Below are 19,905 nucleotides of genomic sequence, written 5' to 3'. Positions count from 1 at the left end.
GTCTATTCTTTCTGCGCTTTGACCTTGTTCACGCGGGCCACGGCAACAGCTTGACCTTCAGCCGGCTCCTCTCAGGCTCATAAGCAGCAGAAGGATAGAGAGCTTTACATAAAAGAGGCCATTACCCACTGCACTGTGAGGACTCCGGGTTAAATCAGAATGTGTGACTTTGACTCTGGCCGTAATCACTCACATTTTGAGTCTCTGACATGAGCTGCAGGACGAGGTGCGTGGACTGAAATAGCTACAGAGGAAAGCCACGGTGGTCAGTGTGAGGTCAGTTCAGCCCCATGTTTCAGTGTTTGGCCGTCACACACGGGCCGCTGGCCCCATGGGGACCCACGGGCCGGTCATGAAGCCCACATGCAAAAAGAGCGATACAAGTGTGGACTTGGGACGGCCAGACCACCGCTGGAATAGCACATTCGTTATGCTGGAACGCCTGTATGACCAAAGAGAGCCTGTGGCAGCAGCTCTGGCAACCCTGAAAACTGATATAATTCCACTGTCATCCAATGCGTTTATCTTTTTACCAGGCAACTGAGGAACTGTCAGAGGAAAAAAGAGTGTCCATCTCTAAGGTGATTCCTCTAATGAAGATGCTGCACCATTCTGTATCAACATGCTCCTCACATTTGCAGAATGGTGCAGCACAGCAGCTGTCTGATAATTTGATGCAGCGTTTGAGAGAAACTGTTACTCAAATGAAAGTGCGAGCATTTGAACTCTGTCCACATTATTGGACCCATGGTTTAAAACCTTAGGCTTCATTAGCCCAAACAAGGCCCAAGAAGCCACAAAACGACTCAAATCTGAATGTGCGTGCCTAATAGGCAGTAAAACAGCCCAACCAGCAGGACCACCAGATCCACCCGAAGCCCCTGTTTGCCCCAGCAAAATAGTATATACATTTTACATACGTTTTTTTTCATGTGGCTTTATTCTAAAAGGCTTTGCCAATTGATTTCTAATTTGCATTTCAATCTTTTAGGTGAATTATGGACCCTGTTGGACTCTACAGTCGACCAGAGGAGGCGCGACTCTAGTGCCTCTGCAGATGCCATCATAGAGGTCGACAGATACCTCTCTGAAATGAACATAAGCCGAACTGAAGATCCGCTCCTCTATTGGAAAACCCAAAAACACTTGTATCCGAATCTTTCTGAGACGGCACACTGGTTTTTGTGCATTCCAGCCTCCTCGGTACCTGTGAGAGGGTTTTTTCCAAGGCTGGTGAAGTTGTAAGTAAGAAAAGAAGTCGTCTCAGGCCGAGCACAGTAGAAAAAATCTTGTTTTTAAATAAAAATGAATAGCCCAGTCCCACCATGTGTCCCACCGTGTCCCCCACAAGCACCATGTCCCCTCACCACCACTTTTGTACATACACTATAAAGTGACATATGAATGGAATGTTTCTGGATACACTATAAACCATAAACACAGCTATACACTAGCTGCTGTTTATATATATAATCAGCAGCTAAGATAACAGCACAAGCTCCTTGTGTAAAACATAAAGTATCTCTACATTAATAACACTAATAAGGTGTTTACATTCCTAATGCTTCTTTACATTTACACAAGATGATTCAAATAGGAAAAACCTCTTTATTATTTTATAATCTGAAAGGCTGAATATTACGTTATAGAATAAATGTTCATCAAGGTATTTATTACATCCAACCTAAGAGTAACTCGAGTCACGTGACCAAGAAGAGACGACGTCATTGCTTCATTTAGCGCGTTGCTTTACTCACGCGCTCCAATTATGTCAATGTGTAATGATCCCCTCCTATTCTAGGGGTTTTTCCAGAGTAGACACTCATTCTACAACAGTGATCAATGAGTCAAGTTCTGATACAGACTTTAAACTAAAGCACCATCAGGATGATCTGAAGCACCGTCTGAAGGAGGAGAACAAGCACAAATGAATGACCTCATACTCCGTGGCCTCCGTCCTTCATTTCCCTTATCACAACGTTGTGGTCAATGACATCTTGAAATAATTAAATACTTTTATAATTCCGAGCACTGAATATGTGTGTGTGACTGACAAGCTACGCATCCGTCTTGGGAACAGGTGAATATGAGTTCGAGGCCTGAACTGGTCTTATTATAGTAGTGTCTTCTGTTGTTAATAAATGGTATAAATGCAAATTAAAGGGAAGATCATTCATATTTTGTGTATTAGAGTTATTTTCTCAATAAAATGTGTTATTATTTGGTTTGTGACACTGTACTATTTTTTTGACCACAAGATGACCACAAGATGGAGCAAATGAAACACCTTGCGAGCCATCGACTCATGTATCGATACAATTGGCTAAAGCCTCAAATGGTTCATGGGGCTTCATTTGGCCATCACTAGTCAGGGCAAAAACTGGTCATTAACGTCCGGAGTTAAACGGGGTAAGGCAGGAAACAGAAGTCAGGGTCAAACCGCGAATCAAAACACCAGAAGATCTAACAAGGCTCGATAGCTGGGGCAGACAAGGCAACGCAGACAATCTCGCCCCGAGGAAGAGGAAACACACACCTAAAATACTACACCCAGGGATTAACAAGCAGACACAGCTGTGAACCCACGCACAGGTGTGAAGAGCCTGTGACGAGCTGAGAGACAAGGGGGCGGTAACCAGAGAGGAGAACAAGAAGGGAGGGGGGAAACAAAGAGGAGAAGAGACAGAAACACTGTAAAATATGACAAGACCGTACATCACCAGACGAGACGGTGACCATGACAGTAAAACGATTGGCACAGTTTCCACATATTTGGATCACTTGTTCCGAATATACCTATATAAAAAAGGTCAACAGCACCAAAATGCCTATTCCTAGAAATCTGAAACTTTACACAGTTGTCTCGCTTAAAGGATTTTTTGGCGCCAAATCTGAGTCTCATTTCCTGGTGGCGTGGACAGCTGAGTAATTCATTCACATGTCAATCATAGGATGCACCTACTGCTCACCTGCAGCCTTGTTGGCTCGTCCCCAGAAGAGCAGCACGTTTGCCTGGCTACGCATGTGTGGTTGATATGCCGGTATGTGTCTAAGCACATGGATCTTTCATAATATAGTTCCCTCAGTGTACGGGACAAAATTAAGACTGAGAAAGACAGTTCGAGCTGTCTCAGAAGAGACGTAAATCTACGGAGACGAGAGATGCGATGCGATCCGTTGCGCTAATAAACAAACGCACGTGTAGCAACGAGGCTGTTGTGTGGCTCCGCACGGGGGGAGTGCGCATGTGCACTTCCGCTTGAGTTATCAAATCGGCGAAAAATCCTCCATTATTCCTTTAAGACCATAACAAATTAATAATATTCAGGCGGGACAAAAAAATGATGTTTTGTTTATGTTTGGGCTGTGGAAACTAGAAGGCCTAAGCTTTCTATTGATGCGTCACACTTGTATGTGGGCTGTAAGATCTTTTTTTAATAAGCAATGCCATGTGCGTACGTCTAACTATTTTATACCAAACGGTTTCTGGAGAAAAAATTACAATGTTTAAAATTACAAAAAGTAGAAACAAATTGATGGCACTTTGGAGGCTTATTCCATCCAAAGGTTATACATAATTTACACAACAAGTGTTTTGGCCCAGTGTAGAACAAGGCTGCTGGGTAATTTCCGCGTGTGATGTCATCATTGATTTACCTCATGGGGACCTTCTTTTCCCCCATAAAGCAGGCTTGTCTCCATAAAATGATGTATAGTGTGATAAATACCAGCCACATTTGCACGTAGACCACATCAAACCCCACACGACGGCAGAACTGGGCTCAAACTAGGACCAAACTAGGACCAAATCAGCCCCAGCGCAGCCCAAGTGGACTAAAGACAATGCACAGCGGCTTCTGACATGTGCTTGAGACGTGACAAAGAGGAAGAGCCTTGGGAGAGAACACAGATCTAAACACAGCTGAGCATGTCACGTCTTTGTGGTAATATTTCAATGGCAGACAATGTCCGCCTCGTCTCAATGCGAGCGCTTTAAACTCGGCTCCGTCACCAGCTCAGTCTTTTGTGCGCAGTAGAGAGTAAACCTGAGCCACCTCCGATTGCATCCTCGCCATCTGTGCGGCGAATATGTCAGAGTGAAACAGGATGAACTGACTGCCGCTCCGTGTTACGCGTCGCTCCGCGGTAAATGTCAGACCCGAGCCGCCACCAGATTCCAGTCTAGATTTGATCTCATCCCCCCAAAATACAGCACAGGCCTGAAGCTCCACGTCCCAGAGCAGTTTTTTTGAAACCACATGCCCTTTCATGTTTATCTGTCCTACTCCTGCTGCGCCGTCTCTGTTTACTCACGTTTATATAGCGATGGATCGATATAACAACGTAAAATACCTGAAATGTGTTTGGATTTATGTAAATACTTACAACAATTGCCCGCATACATTTTAAAATCATACCGTTTGATCTCAGATGCTTTTTATGTTGCTCCTTTCTTGGGAGGCACGTTGGCAGATCAGTGAGGAAGTCTCTCAGTTGTGGAGACGTTGTGAATTTTGTCCTTAGGCCCAAACACAAACACTGAAGAAGTAGAGAGGATACGGGAAGTCATTATCAGAAACATATTTTTAGCAGCAATGAACCGTTTTTATAAGAAGCTGTTGATTAGCCAAAATACTTATCCCACTCCGGTTTCCAAAGGGCGTGATTGACAGGCGGATTAACCAATCAGAGAAAGACATGGTCCGTTCATGTCTAAACAAACATGGAGGCTTACGAGGCAACAAACAACCTTAAAATAACACAGAGGACTGAGTCAATAAGGGACTTATTAAACTCTTTAAATCTGAGGTAAATTAAGTTCCTAATGTTCTGAAGATATTTGAGAGTCTTCTGCAAATTAGCGGCGGTGGTTTGGCTCATGCTTGAAGAGAACTCTTTTAATCTAATGATAATAACACTTATTTACAGCTGTCAAGGTGACGCCCCTGACGTCTGGGAGGGAATCTCATATTTGAATTTACGGTACAGTACAATATTATTCTCTTTTAGGTTCAAATGAGTTTGGTTTGTTGTTTCCTCATGGCTGAGGAGTTCAGCAGGAAGAACATCAAATGTACATTCAAAGAGTGTTTAATGGCTGGGTCGGACTCTTTTCATTAGCAAACAGGTAAGTTAAATCCTCTACAACATAATATGTCTTTGTTTTCTTTTTAGTCAATAGTGTCCACCATGTTGGGTACAGGTTTGCAACACTATTAGTACTAAGTTGGTAAAACTTTAAAGCAAATAATCAGCTTTTAAAACACTTTGTTGGCAGCAATGTAATTTGTCAAGACACATGTATTTTCTCTCACAGAAAACACCTCCAGCGTGCGACTGGTTTCATGTTGGATTGTCATATAAAGGTTAAAAGGTGCTATTGTTGATTTCCAGATATCTGCAACACTGTGACTTACTCGAGCAACACAAGACTGTATAACAGGATATTGGGGAATGTGCAATAGAATGGTTTGATAGTTGTGATATGTACTGTACAACCGTTGTATGTGTTTGCATTTTGAATACAATCATTCTCAACAGGAGGAAGAACATGAAACGTTAGAACAATGAGAACAGAGACTCACTCGAGCTTCTTTATCTTAGCATCAGTTTATGTGCACACAGAGTTATTTCAGTCTTTTACTACATCCATTTTTGAAGAAAGAGTATCTGCCTTCTTCTGAATGTTCATTTATTTATGTTTTCAGTTTCTCAGCTCATGGGGTTTTGTGGAATTAAACATGATGAGGTAATATTAGTATGCAACTTTAATCCGACACATGTACCTTCATAATCATTTCATTAAGATAAACTATTTATAGAATGTGCTACTCTGCTGTTGCAAAGGTAAACTGCATGTTGAAGTCTCACATTACATAACATTAATATTTATAATAGGTAAACATTTCCTGAAATAGATTTGAATTGACTAAAGCCTGGAGTTCTAGACAGGCCAACGACTCTTCACCTTTAGACCACGTCCAATCCATGACTGCTGTGGTTTTGTCAATATTGACAACACTTGACATTTCACAACCGTTCTTCCTGGACACAATAATAACCTCAGCAAAGTTCAACCGTGTTCAAGTTTTCACACAATAATGAAAAAAAGAGTTTGAAGCGGTAGTTACTTGAATATGGATCAATTTATTCATTCTGTTAGGACACAAGTTTGTCCCGGAGTCTTACACAAAGCAGTCATTGTGAGATGTCCCGTCGGTTTTGACCAGAAAACACTAAAAGAAACCAAAAAAACGTATGCAATCATGACACACATTCAAAGACACTGTATGCAAATGTATTCAATGAAGGCCAATTATGTTATTTACCAAACTATTTCATACATACAACCACTTGCAAATTTTCACTTTCTTTCAAATTCTTGGTACCTTCGAAAGTAGCTGCAAGTAGTGTACAAAAATAACGGCTTTTAGTATTGTTAAGAGGAGTTTTGAGAAGCCATTGTGAGGAGGAGTGTGGATGCTCGCATGCACATTGACACAGGCACTGATCTTGACTTGGTTGTGTCATATTGTAGGTCCTCAAAGCATTCTGGGAAATATAGGCGTCTGTGAACTCCCTCAAACAAGGCAGTCAATAGCGTTTGTTTTATCCGTCTGTGTCGATGCCGAACCGCACGGGAGGAACATTTGGACGTGGGAAAAAATGCACGAGGGAAAAACGTGAACCAGAAATGAATGAACGGACGATAACAAATAGCTTAACACGCAAAAATAGTGGCTTTGCTCCGAGACTTTTCCTTCACGATACATTACTCTCAATACAGGCTGACCCTACCGTAAAATATTCAAGGCCCTAGGAGAGCTCGGCAAGCCAGTGCCGAGGATTCTGGGTAACGTAGGTAAAAAACGGAACTCACAAGAAGCTCAATTGCTCCTTTTTTACCGACAAAGAAAAAAAAAGTACACGAATAAAAAATAACACCAACGAAAAACAACAAAACAACGGCAAATCCAAGTACAAGTTGTATGATTCAGAATTAAGGCGAGTTAAAATATTGCAGAATAATTTGGCCCCTGTGTCACCAACAGACTGCCACAACAGTCACGACTCCCTGACTCCAGAGAATTAATGTCCATGAGAGAATTATTGAAATCATAAACACGTGATCCTCTTTGGAGAGAAAGTTGAATTTTATTTGGTTTCGTCTGGCCACTTCCTCTTGTTTTTTTTTTTGTTTTTTTTAAAGGGACATTGAGGATCTTATTAAAAAAAAAAAAAAAAAAGTCTGATTAAAAAGATTGGGGGTTCTTAAAAATACAAAATCGTTTATTTTTGTTCTTTTTAATCAACAACCTGATAGAGCTGATGCCGTTGCAGTCAATGTGAAGAGCGTGTCCCCCTGAAAGTCTGATTAAGAGCAAGTCAAAAAGAAAATATTCAAATAATACAAAATATGAGGAAGGGGATGTAGGAAGTCAAGTTTCCAAGTTACAAAGTGATGCGGACCCTCATAGTTTTTCTTTGCGAGGGTCGTTTAGGCAAAGATTCCCGGCGCGTTCTCCCCGTTGTTCAAAAGCCCGGGGGTTTAGCGCAGTCCGTCCACCTGAACAAATCAGATTCTACCACGACAAAAAAAAAAAAAAAGAGAAGAGGATACGCGGTTCCGCTTCGCACCGTCCATTTTGAAGTCTTCCTCTTTCTTTCGCCTTTTTTTTTTTTCTTCCTCAAGAGCTTCTGTAGAAAACCCCACTGTCCCTCCGGGTGGCGCTTGTCCTTCACCCCTTTTGCAATGCGTCCTTTTTTTTTGTTTGTGTTGCGTCCCACGTCAGACCCACTCTTGCATGGAGCGTTTGCAGTACAGTATGTGTCGCGGCGTGCCCTTGCGCTTGAACTGCACCACGGTGTAGACCAGGACGAGTAGACACAGCGCCAGCACGCACGGGATGACGATGGCGATGGCCTTGACGGTGCTGGCCTCGTCCTCCAGCTCGATGATCACGTCCGAGTTGCCGTCGTCGCCCGGCGCCCGGTTGGGGTCGATGGGCATGAGCTCGCAGCCCATGAAGTCTTTGAGGATGGAGCGCGGGTACCCGGGCTCGACTCGGAGGAACTGGTTGTTGAACTTCCAGTACTCCTTCCCCTTGTAGAAGTATGTGAAACCTGGAGAGGGGGAATGTACAAATGGTAAGTACAAAACGAGGAATAAAACATATACAATCAATGTTCCTTACTCGATGTACATGATGTCTAAATTGGATCATCTATTGCTATTTATTTTATGGAGCTCAGCGGTGACTGCCCAAGGTTCTGGAAGTAAAGTTACCATTAATTATACCCAGAAACTTTCAGAAGAAAACATATGTAATAAAAGTTTGGCAGCTTGCTGCGGGCTAATCAGATATGTGGTAACTATAAAATATTCTGCTTAAGTTTTAAATGTGTTTTTTTGGTCTGAAAACAACCACATCAGCCTTCGTCGAGCTGTCGATGTCTTAATATTTGTATTTTTCAAAACGTCTATGGGGAAAATGAATGGGAAATGTACTTGTTGTGGTTTGAGCAACGATGCAAAATAAAATACATACGTCCAAACATACATACTGGTATACCTTCTTTTTCTTTTGTACTATAATATGCACAAAGGACATTTTTGTCTGATGAATTTAATGATTAGGGTGAAAACAACAGTTGCGATTTCTCCTTTTGAAGCGTCAGATTTGAGAGTTTAGATCTAATTCTTTACCGTGGTGTAAAATATGATTTATACAGGTTTTGTTCTGCTTCTCGCACAGTTGCAGTTGCAGGCGGCGAGGTCACGAAGGGCGAACAATAAAAACAAAACCACAAAAAAAACATCTCACAAGCCATTACTCCTGTTTCAGTCTCCAATTGCATCGCTTTGCCCAGATGCATTTAAGCGTCCACTGGGATTAATTACCGTGTGCGACGTGTGCCAGAGCTCTGCATCTAACAAGCTGCTGAAATCATACTTTATTTCTTAATCCTCCTGATAATCATAATTGGGTAATAGTTCTTATCTATCAAAAAAAAGTTAAAAGACTGTGAATGTCTTTGTTGAAGTTTGAGTCTTGAAAATGAACTGAACGGACACCCAAATGTGCTGAAATATAACTTTACCCACTGCTTTTAGATCATGTCTTATACACAATGTGCTTCTTATGCAACTTTATATATTTTAAAAACATAAAACTCCACATTAGACGGATTAGATACATTGCCCTGCTCTAATTTTGAGTCAGCAGTGTTTTTTGGGGGGAAATAAACAAACACGATTCCAGATAACATACAGTAAATGAGCATTTTTAATAGGATGACCTCCTTTTAGAGAAATATTGAGCCGACTCCCACTAGAGACCACTTGCAAAGCCACACAACGCTGCTAATATTAGAATAATATGCTAAGAGAGTGTTTCAGCGCGGTGCCACGAATGTGCTGAGTAAACTGCACGCGGCTTACAGTCCCTATTACACACTTTGTTTTGCGCGATTTATTATTCATGCCCGCTCTGGCCGTGAAAAAGGCGCGAGGAAACGCTCTGAATGTAAAGTGAGGGCGCCGGGTGGACGCCGTGGACACAGAGGAACAGCCGGCCTCACATTATTGATGAAAGTGAGGCGCAAAAACAAGGACTTTCAGAAGGACCCGTGGCTGAATGCGGATTAATACTGTACGTCAAGCACTGCAGGGTAAAGTGGCTCCGAGCTCATTTATTTGGATTAGTCTTTTATATTCTCTAGTGTGAAGAAGTCACATAGTGATTCATAATTACTTTTAGTATTGTGAGGTATGCGCCGAAGTGGAGCTCATGACCTTAAGTAAATCCAATATATAGTTAGTGCGTATCTCATAGAAACTAGAGGTAGGATTAGTTTTAGTCGTGTTATTGGTGTTTGTGTTAGAAGTAGTAGTAATAGTGATACTTTTAGTAGCGGCCGTTGCTGTAGTTGTCATTCATTCGATGGTAGTAATAAGTTTAAAAGGTAGATTTCAGGAGAATGTTTTTGAAATTGAGACGTTTGAAACTGAAGGCACTGATCTGAGAAGAAGTTAAAACATACAAAAACAGTTTAATAGTAGTACTAGTAGAAGTAGTAGTAGTTGTAGTAGTAGTAGGGCTGTCACAATACTAAGATTTCAAACTCCTTTTTGATACAAAGGAATATACTCGTTTTCATGTTCAACACCATGATGATCAACTTTTTTTATCTTTCAGACAAAAAACAGAGAGAAAACAAAACAGAAAGTAATAGCACAAGACAGTCAAAGAAAAAATACTTCAAGTACTTTCTTTGTTGATCGCTGTTGTCTTGTGGTATAAAGCCCAAGATTGTTCTGTAACTGTTCAGGAAAGTCAAATTTTGCCCAGTTTATGTGATTTTTTAGTATTGAAACCATGTATTGATTAGTATCTGATTTAAAATACTTTTGACCAACATAAGTAGTAGTATAATAGCGGTAGAAGTCGTGATATTAGTAATCGTTGAAAAAAATAATGAATACACAGTATAATAGAAGTTAAAAAAGGGTAGTAGTTTTCCTTTTATTACAATAATGTTTTAATTAATAGTTTAAAGTACTTTCAATGCCCAAAAAGTATGTTATTATTTGGTCTTTTTACAAACGGCCCCTTCTAACATTAACAATAACAATAACTTGATCATGTGAAAGGTCAAAAAACCCTGTCACTGCGGCTGAATCGGTCGCCCCGGCGAGAGGGGAGAGAGGGGGGAGTGAGAGGAGAGTGAGAGGAGAGAGAGGGGAGAGAGAGGGGAGAGAGAGGGGAGAGAGAGGGGAGTGAGAGAGGGAGAGAGAGGGGAGTGAGAGGAGTGAGAGGGGAGAGAGAGGGGAGAGAGAGGGGAGAGAGAGAGGGAGAGAGAGGGGAGTGAGAGGAGTGAGAGGGGAGAGAGAGGGGAGAGAGAGGGGAGAGAGAGGGGAGAGAGAGGGGAGTGAGAGAGGGAGAGAGAGGGGAGTGAGAGGAGTGAGAGGGGAGAGAGAGGGGAGAGAGAGGGGAGAGAGAGGGGAGAGAGAGAGGGAGAGAGAGGGGAGTGAGAGGAGTGAGAGGGGAGAGAGAGGGGAGAGAGAGAGGGAGAGAGAGGGGAGTGAGAGGGGAGTGAGAGAGGGAGAGAGAGGGGAGTGAGAGGAGTGAGAGGGGAGAGAGAGGGGAGAGAGAGGGGAGAGAGAGGGGAGTGAGAGAGGGAGAGAGAGGGGAGTGAGAGGAGTGAGAGGGGAGAGAGAGGGGAGAGAGAGGGGAGAGAGAGGGGAGAGAGAGAGGGAGAGAGAGGGGAGTGAGAGGAGTGAGAGGGGAGAGAGAGGGGAGAGAGAGAGGGAGAGAGAGGGGAGTGAGAGGGGAGTGAGAGAGGGAGAGAGAGGGGAGTGAGAGGAGTGAGAGGGGAGAGAGAGGGGAGAGAGAGGGGAGAGAGAGGGGAGAGAGAGGGGAGAGAGAGGGGAGTGAGAGAGGGAGAGAGAGGGGAGTGAGAGGAGTGAGAGGGGAGAGAGAGGGGAGAGAGAGGGGAGAGAGAGGGAGTGAGAGAGGGAGAGAGAGGGGAGTGAGAGGAGTGAGAGGGGAGAGAGAGGGGAGAGAGAGGGGAGAGAGAGGGGAGGAGAGAGAGAGGGAGAGAGAGGGGAGTGAGAGGGGAGAGAGAGGGGAGAGAGAGAGGGAGAGAGAGGGGAGTGAGAGGGGAGTGAGAGAGGGAGAGAGAGGGGAGTGAGAGGAGTGAGAGGGGAGAGAGAGGGGAGAGAGAGGGGAGAGAGAGGGGAGTGAGAGAGGGAGAGAGAGGGGAGTGAGAGGAGTGAGAGGGGAGAGAGAGGGGAGAGAGAGGGGAGAGAGAGGGGAGAGAGAGAGGGAGAGAGAGGGGAGTGAGAGGGGAGAGAGAGGGGAGAGAGAGAGGGAGAGAGAGGGGAGTGAGAGGGGAGTGAGAGAGGGAGAGAGAGGGGAGTGAGAGGAGTGAGAGGGGAGAGAGAGGGGAGAGAGAGGGGAGAGAGAGGGGAGAGAGAGGGAGAGAGAGGGGAGAGAGAGGGAGTGAGAGAGGGAGAGAGAGGGGAGTGAGGAGTGAGAGGGGAGAGAGAGGGGAGAGAGAGGGAGAGAGAGAGGGAGAGAGAGGGGAGTGAGAGGAGTGAGAGGGAGAGAGAGGGGAGAGAGAGAGGGAGAGAGAGGGAGTGAGAGGGAGTGAGAGAGGGAGAGAGAGGGGAGTGAGAGGAGTGAGAGGGGAGAGAGGGAGAGAGAGGGGAGTGAGAGGAGTGAGAGGGGAGAGAGAGGGGAGAGAGAGGAGTGAGAGGGAGAGAGAGAGGGAGTGAGAGGAGTGAGAGGGGAGAGAGAGGGGAGAGAGAGGAGTGAGAGGGAGAGAGAGGGGAGTGAGAGGAGTGAGAGGGGAGAGAGAGGAGAGAGAAAGGGAGTGAGTGAGAGAGGGAGAGAGAGGGGAGTGAGAGGAGTGAGAGGGGAGAGAGAGGGGAGAGAGAGGGGAGTGAGAGAGGGAGAGAGAGGGGAGTGAGAGGAGTGAGAGGTGAGAGAGAGGTGAGAGAGAGGAGAGAGAGAGGGAGAGAGAGGGAGTGAGAGGAGTGAGAGGGGAGAGAGAGGGGAGTGAGAGGAGAGAGAGAGGGGAGTGAGAGGAGAGAGGGAGAGAGAGGGGAGTGAGAGGAGTGAGAGGGGAGAGAGAGGGGAGTGAGAGGGGAGTAGAGAGGAGAGGGAGAGAGGAGTGAGAGGAGAGAGAGGGGAGAGAGAGTGAGAGGGAGTGAGAGGAGTGAGAGGGGAGAGAGAGGGGAGTGAAGTGAGAGGGGAGAGAGAGGGGAGAGAGAGGGGAGTGAGGGGAGAGAGAGGGGAGTGAGAGAGGGAGAGAGAGGGGAGTGAGAGGAGTGAGAGGGGAGAGAGAGGGGAGTGAGAGGAGTGAGAGGGGAGAGAGAGGGGAGTGAGAGGAGTGAGAGGGGAGAGAGAGGGAGAGAGAGGAGTGAGAGGGGAGAGAGAGGGGAGTGAGAGGAGAGAGAGGGGAGTGAGAGAGGGAGAGAGAGGGAGTGAGAGGAGTGAGAGGGGAGAGAGAGGGGGAGAGAGGGGAGTGAGAGGGGAGTGAGAGGAGTGAGAGGGGAGAGAGAGGGGAGTGAGAGGAGTGAGAGGGGAGAGAGAGGGGAGTGAGAGAAGAGAGAGAGGGGAGTGAGAGAGGGAGAGAGAGGGGAGTGGGAGGAGTGAGAGGGGAGAGAGAGGGGAGAGAGAGGGGAGAGAGAGGAGTGAGAGGGGAGAGAGAGGGGAGTGAGAGGAGTGAGAGGGGAGAGAGAGGGGAGAGAGAGGAGTGAGAGGGGAGAGAGAGGGGAGAGAGAGGGGAGAGAGAGGGGAGTGAGAGAGGGAGAGGGGAGAGAGAGGGGAGAGAGAGGGGAGTGAGAGAGGGAGAGAGAGGGGAGTGAGAGGAGTGAGAGGGGAGAGAGAGGGGAGAGAGAGGGGAGAGAGAGGGGAGTGAGAGGAGTGAGAGGGGAGAGAGAGGGGAGAGAGAGGGGAGTGAGAGAGGGGAGTGAGAGGGGAGAGAGAGGGGAGAGAGAGGGGAGAGAGAGGGGAGTGAGAGAGGGAGAGAGAGGGGAGTGAGAGGGAGAGAGAGGGGAGAGAGAGGGGAGTGAGAGGGAGAGAGAGGGGAGTGAGAGGAGTGAGAGGGGAGAGAGAGGGGAGAGAGAGGGGAGTGAGAGGGGAGAGAGAGGGAGAGAGAGGGGAGAGAGAGAGGGAGAGAGAGGGGAGAGAGAGGGGAGTGAGAGGAGTGAGAGGGGAGAGAGAGGGGAGTGAGAGAGGGAGAGAGAGGGGAGTGAGAGGAGTGAGAGGGGAGAGAGAGGGGAGAGAGAGGGGAGAGAGAGGGGAGTGAGAGGAGTGAGAGAGGGGAGAGAGAGGAGTGAGAGGGAGAGAGAGAGGGGAGAGAGAGGGGAGTGAGAGGAGTGAGAGGGGAGAGAGAGGGGAGTGAGAGGAGAGAGAGAGGGGAGTCAGAGAGGGAGAGAGAGGGGAGTGAGAGGAGTGAGAGGGGAGAGAGAGGGGAGTGAGAGGGGAGAGAGAGGGAGAGAGAGGGGAGTGAGAGGAGTGAGAGGGGAGAGAGAGGGGAGAGAGAGGGGAGAGAGAGGGGAGTGAGATGAGTAAGAGGGGAGAGAGAGGGGAGTGAGAGGAGTGAGAGGGGAGAGAGAGGGGGGAGAGAGGGGAGTGAGAGGAGTGAGAGGAGTGAGAGGGGAGAGAGAGGGGAGTGAGAGGAGTGAGAGAGGGAGAGAGAGGAGTGAGAGGGGAGAGAGAGGGGAGAGAGAGGGGAGAGAGAGGGGAGTGAGAGAGGGAGAGAGAGGGGAGTGAGAGGAGTGAGAGGGGAGAGAGAGGGGAGAGAGAGGGGAGTGAGAGGAGTGAGAGGGGAGCGAGAGGGGAGAGAATGGGGAGTGAGAGAGGGAGAGAGAGGGGAGTGAGAAGAGTGAGAGGGGAGAGAGAGGGGAGAGAGAGGGGAGTGAGAGGAGTGAGAGGGGAGAGAGAGGGGAGAGAGAGGAGTGAGAGGGGAGAGAGAGGGGAGAGAGAGGGGAGTGAGAGGAGTGAGAGGGGAGAGAGAGGGGAGTGAGAGGAGAGAGAGAGGGGAGTGAGAGGAGTGAGAGGGGAGAGAGAGGGGAGAGAGAGGGAGAGAGAGGGGAGTGAGAGGAGTGAGAGGGGAGAGAGAGGGGAGAGAGAGGGGAGTGAGAGGGGAGTGAGAGGAGTGAGAGGGGAGAGAGAGGGGAGTGAGAGGAGTGAGAGGGGAGAGAGAGGGGAGAGAGAGGGGAGTGAGAGGAGTGAGAGGGGAGAGAGAGGAGTGAGAGGGGAGAGAGAGGGGAGAGAGAGGGGAGAGAGAGGGGAGTGAGAGGAGTGAGAGGGGAGAGAGAGGGGAGTGAGAGGAGAGAGAGAGGGGAGTGAGAGAGGGAGAGAGAGGGGAGTGAGAGGAGTGAGAGGGGAGAGAGAGGGGAGAGAGAGGGGAGAGAGAGGGGAGTGAGAGGGGAGTGAGAGGAGTGAGAGGGGAGAGAGAGGGGAGTGAGAGAGAGAGAGAGGGGAGTGAGAGAGGGAGAGAGAGGGGAGTGGGAGGAGTGAGAGGGGAGAGAGAGGGGAGAGAGGGGAGAGAGAGGGGAGTGAGAGAGGGAGAGAGAGGGGAGTGAGAGGAGTGAGAGGGGAGAGAGAGGGGAGTGAGAGGAGTGAGAGAGGAGTGAGAGGGGAGAGAGAGGGGAGAGAGAGGGGAGAGAGAGGGGAGAGAGAGGGGAGTGAGAGAGGGAGAGAGAGGGGAGTGAGAGGAGTGAGAGGGGAGAGAGAGGGGAGTGAGAGGGGAGAGAGAGGGGAGTGAGAGGAGTGAGAGGGGAGAGAGAGGGGAGAGAGAGGGGAGTGAGAGAGGGAGAGAGAGGGGAGTGAGAGGAGTGAGAGGGGAGAGAGAGGGGAGAGAGAGGGGAGTGAGAGGAGTGAGAGGGGAGAGAGGGGAGAGAGAGGGGAGTGAGAGAGGGGAGTGAGAGGGAGAGAGAGGGGAGAGAGAGGGGAGAGAGAGGGGAGTGAGAGAGGGAGAGAGAGGGGAGTGAGAGGGGAGAGAGAGGGGAGAGAGAGGGAGTGAGAGAGGGAGAGAGAGGGGAGTGAGAGGAGTGAGAGGGGAGAGAGAGGGGAGAGAGAGGGGAGTGAGAGGAGTGAGAGGGGAGAGAGGGGAGAGAGAGGAGTGAGAGGGGAGAGAGAGGGAGAGAGAGGGGAGAGAGAGGGAGTGAGAGGAGTGAGAGGGGAGAGAGAGGGGAGTGAGAGGAGAGAGAGAGGGGAGTGAGAGAGGGAGAGAGAGGGGAGTGAGAGGAGTGAGAGGGGAGAGAGAGGGGAGAGAGAGGGGTGAGAGAGGGAGAGAGAGGGGAGTGAGAGGAGTGAGAGGGGAGAGAGAGGGGAGAGAGAGGGGAGAGAGAGGGGAGTGAGAGGAGTGAGAGAGGGGAGAGAGAGGAGTGAGAGGGGAGAGAGAGGGGAGAGAGAGGGGAGTGAGAGGAGTGAGAGGGGAGAGAGAGGGGAGTGAGAGGAGAGAGAGAGGGAGTCAGAGAGGGAGAGAGAGGGGAGTGAGAGGAGTGAGAGGGGAGAGAGAGGGGAGTGAGAGGGGAGAGAGAGGGGAGTGAGAGGGGAGAGAGAGGGGAGTGAGAGGGGAGTGAGAGAGGGAGAGAGAGGGGAGTGAGAGGAGTGAGAGGGGAGAGAGAGGGGAGAGAGGGGAGAGAGAGGGGAGTGAGATGAGTAAGAGGGGAGAGAGAGGGAGAGAGAGGGGAGTGAGAGGAGTGAGAGGGGAGAGAGAGGGAGAGAGAGGGGAGTGAGAGGAGTGAGAGGGGAGAGAGAGGGGAGTGAGAGGAGTGAGAGGGGAGAGAGAGGGGAGAGAGAGGGGAGTGAGAGGAGTGAGAGGGGAGAGAGAGGGGAGAGAGAGGAGTGAGAGGGGAGTGAGAGGGGACAGAGAGGGGAGTGAGAGGGGAGTGAGAGAGGGAGAGAGAGGGGAGTGAGAGGAGTGAGAGGGGAGACAGGGGAGAGAGAGGGGAGTGAGAGGAGTGAGAGGGGAGAGAGAGGGGAGTGAGAGGAGTGAGAGGGGAGAGAGAGGGAGTGAGAGAGAGAGAGAGGGGAGTGAGAGAGGGATAGAGAGGGGAGTGAGAGGAGTGAGAGGGGAGAGAGGGGAGTGAGAGGAGTGAGAGGGGAGAGAGAGGAGAGAGAGGGGAGTGAGAGGAGTGAGAGGGGAGAGAAAGGGGAGAGAGAGGGAGTGAGAGAGTGAGAGAGAGAGGAGTGAGAGGAGTGAGAGGGGAGAGAGAGGGGAGAGAGAGGGGAGTGAGAGGAGTGAGAGGGGAGAGAGAGGGGAGAGAGAGGGAGAGAGAGGGGAGAGAGAGGGGAGTGAGAGGGGAGTGAGAGAGGGAGAGAGAGGGGAGAGAGAGGGGAGTGAGAGGGGAGTAAGAGGAGAGGGGAGAGAGAGGAGTGAGAGGGGAGAGAGAGGGGAGAGAGAGGGGAGAGAGAGGGGAGTGAGAGAGGGAGAGAGAGGGAGAGAGAGGGAGTGAGAGGAGAGAGAGAGGGGAGAGAGGGGAGTGAGAGGGGAGTGAGAGAGGGAGAGAGAGGGGAGAGAGAGGGGAGTGAGAGGGGAGTGAGAGGGGAGAGAGAGGGAGAGAGAGGAGAGAGAGGGGAGAGAGAGGGGAGTGAGAGGGGAGTGAGAGGAGTGAGAGGGGAGAGAGAGGGAGAGAGAGGGGAGAGAAGGGGAGTGAGAGGGAGTGAGAGGAGTGAGAGGAGTGAGAGGGGGAGAGAGAGGGAGAGAGAGGGAGAGAGAGGGGAGAGGGAGAGAGAGGGAGAGAGAGGGGAGTGAGAGGGGAGTGAGAGGAGTGAGAGGGGAGAGAGAGGGGAGAGAGAGGGAGAGAGAGGGGAGTGTGAGGGGAGTGAGAGGAGTGAGAGGAGAGAGAGAGAGGAGTGAGAGGGGAGTGAGAGGAGAGAGAGAGGGGAGAGAGAGGGGAGTGAGAGGAGTGAGAGGGGAAGAGAGGGGAGAGAGAGGGAGAGAGAGGGGAGAGAGAGGGGAGTGAGAGGAGTGAGAGGGGAGAGAGAGGGAGAGAGAGGGGAGAGAAGGGGAGTGAGAGGGGAGTGAGAGGAGTGAGAGGAGTGAGAGGGGAGAGAGAGGGAGAGAGAGGGAGAGAGAGGGGAGTGAGAGGAGTGAGAGGGGAGAGAGAGGGGAGTGAGAGGGAGAGAGAGGGGAGTGAGAGGAGTGAGAGGGGAGAGAGAGGGGAGAGAGGGGAGAGAGAGGGGAGTGAGAGGAGTGAGAGAGGGGAGAGAGAGGAGTGAGAGGGGAGAGAGAGGGGAGAGAGAGGGGAGTGAGAGGAGTGAGAGGGGAGAGAGAGGGGAGTGAGAGGAGAGAGAGAGGGGAGTAGAGAGGGAGAGAGAGGGGAGTGAGAGGAGTGAGAGGGGAGAGAGAGGGGAGTGAGAGGGAGAGAGAGGGAGAGAGAGGGGAGTGAGAGGAGTGAGAGGGGAGAGAGAGGGAGAGAGAGGGGAGAGAGAGGGGAGTGAGAGGAGTGAGAGAGGGGAGAGAGAGGAGTGAGAGGGAGAGAGAGGGGAGAGAGAGGGGAGTGAGAGGAGTGAGAGGGGAGAGAGAGGGGAGTGAGAGGAGAGAGAGAGGGAGTCAGAGAGGGAGAGAGAGGGGAGTGAGAGGAGTGAGAGGGGAGAGAGAGGGGAGTGAGAGGGAGAGAGAGGGGAGTGAGAGGGGAGAGAGAGGGGAGTGAGAGGGGAGTGAGAGAGGGAGAGAGAGGGAGTGAGAGGAGTGAGAGGGGAGAGAGAGGGGAGAGAGAGGGAGAGAGAGGGGAGGAGATGAGTAGAGGAGAGAGAGGGGAGAGAGAGGGGAGTGAGAGGAGTGAGAGGGAGAGAGAGGAGAGAGAGGGAGTGAGAGGAGTGAGAGGGGAGAGAGAGGGGAGTGAGAGGAGTGAGAGGGAGAGAGAGGGGAGAGAGAGGGAGTGAGAGGAGTGAGAGGGGAGAGAGAGGGGAGAGAGAGGAGTGAGAGGGGAGTGAGAGGGGAGAGAGAGGGGAGTGAGAGGGAGTGAGAGAGGGAGAGAGAGGGAGTGAGAGGAGTGAGAGGGGAGAGAGAGGGAGAGAGAGGGGAGTGAGAGGAGTGAGAGGGGAGAGAGAGGGAGTGAGAGGAGTGAGAGGGGAGAGAGAGGGAGTGAGGGAGAGAGAGGGGAGTGAGAGGGAGAGAGAGGGGAGTGAGAGGAGTGAGAGGGGAGAGAGAGGGAGTGAGAGGAGTGAGAGGGGAGAGAGAGGAGAGAGAGGGAGTGAGAGGAGTGAGAGGGGAGAGAGAGGGAGAGAGAGGGGAGTGAGAGAGTGAGAGAGAGAGAGTGAGAGGAGTGAGAGGGGAGAGAGAGGGAGAGAGAGGGAGTGAGAGGAGTGAGAGGGAGAGAGAGGGGAGAGAGAGGGGAGAGAGAGGGGAGAGAGAGGGGAGTGAGAGGGAGTGAGAGGAGAGAGAGGGAGAGAGAGGGGAGTGAGAGGGAGTGAGAGGAGAGGGGAGAGAGAGGAGTGAGAGGGGAGAGAGAGGGAGTGAGAGGGAGTGAGAGGGGTGAGAGAGGGAGAGAGGAGTGAGAGGAGAGAGAGGGAGAGAGGGGTGAGAGGGAGTGAGAGGGAGAGAGAGGGGAGTGAGAGGGAGTGAGAGGGAGTGAGAGGGAGAGAGAGGGGAGAGAGAGGAGAGAGAGGGGAGAGAGAGGGGAGTGAGAGGAGAGTGGAGAGAGAGGGGAGAGAGAGGGAGTGGGAGAGAGAGGGAGTGAGAGGGAGAGAGAGGAGTGAGAGGAGTGAGAGGGGAGAGAGAGGGAGAGTGAGGGAGAGAGGGAGTGAGAGGGAGAGAGAGGGGAGAGAGGGAGTGAGAGGGAGAGGGAGAGGGGAGAGAGAGGAGTGAGAGGGAGAGAGAGGGGAGAGAGAGGGGAGAGAGAGGGAGTGAGAGGGGAGAGAGGGAGTGAGAGGGAGTGAGAGGGGAGGAGAGAGGGGAGAGAGAGGGAGTGAGAGGGGAGAGAGAGGGAGTGAGAGGGAGTGAGAGGGGAGGGAGAGGGGAGGAGAGGAGAGAGTGGGAGAGAGGGAGAGGGAGTGAGAGGGGAGGAGAGGGGAGGGAGGTGGTGAGGGGTGTGAGGGGTGTGAGTGGGTGTGAGAGGGGTGAGGTGTGGGAGGAGTGAGAGGGTGAGGAGTGAGGGGAGTGTGGGTGTGAGTGGGTGTGAGTGGGGAGTGAGGGGTGTGGGGAGAGTGGGTGAGGTGGAGAGGGAGAGGGAGGTGTGAGGTGGGTGAGGGAGGAGTGTGGGGTGAGTGTGGGTGTGTGTGGGGAGGAGGTGGGGAGGGTGGGTGGGTGTGGGGGTGAGTGTGGAGGGTGTGGGGAGGTGTGGTGAGAGTGGGGTGTGTGTGGGGTGTGGGAGTGGTGGGAGTGGGGTGGTGGGGTGGTGTGGGTGTGTGAGGGGTGTGTGTGGGTGGGAGTGGTGGG

The 19,905-nt window shown here is 50.5% G+C and overlaps 2 protein-coding genes across 3 annotated transcripts in view; both read right to left on the bottom strand.

Annotated features, from left to right (window-relative positions):
* The window catches only part of LOC140364410 (cyclic nucleotide-gated channel beta-3-like), a 174,203-nt gene that overhangs the window by 112,225 nt on the left and 42,073 nt on the right, over positions 1-19,905 (bottom strand). The gene's annotated exons all lie outside the window — the stretch shown is intronic.
* The window catches only part of LOC140364411 (matrix metalloproteinase-16-like), a 97,289-nt gene continuing 83,511 nt past the window's right edge, over positions 6,128-19,905 (bottom strand). For both annotated transcript variants that reach the window (XM_072450529.1, XM_072450530.1), the window contains one exon: positions 6,128-8,124. In XM_072450529.1, coding sequence (XP_072306630.1) covers positions 7,790-8,124 — 335 coding nt within the window. In that variant the 3' untranslated portion in view covers positions 6,128-7,789. The remainder of the gene's footprint in view (positions 8,125-19,905) is intronic.

The sequence above is a fragment of the Eucyclogobius newberryi genome, unplaced genomic scaffold (genome assembly GCF_026437365.1).
Source record: "Eucyclogobius newberryi isolate DKJ021-1_F unplaced genomic scaffold, fEucNew1.0.hap1 SCAF_18, whole genome shotgun sequence".
In the NCBI taxonomy this organism is placed as follows: Eukaryota; Metazoa; Chordata; class Actinopteri; order Gobiiformes; family Gobiidae; genus Eucyclogobius; species Eucyclogobius newberryi.
The sequence above is the reverse complement of the archived record's forward strand: the minus strand, read 5'-3'. Positions and strand labels throughout refer to the sequence as shown.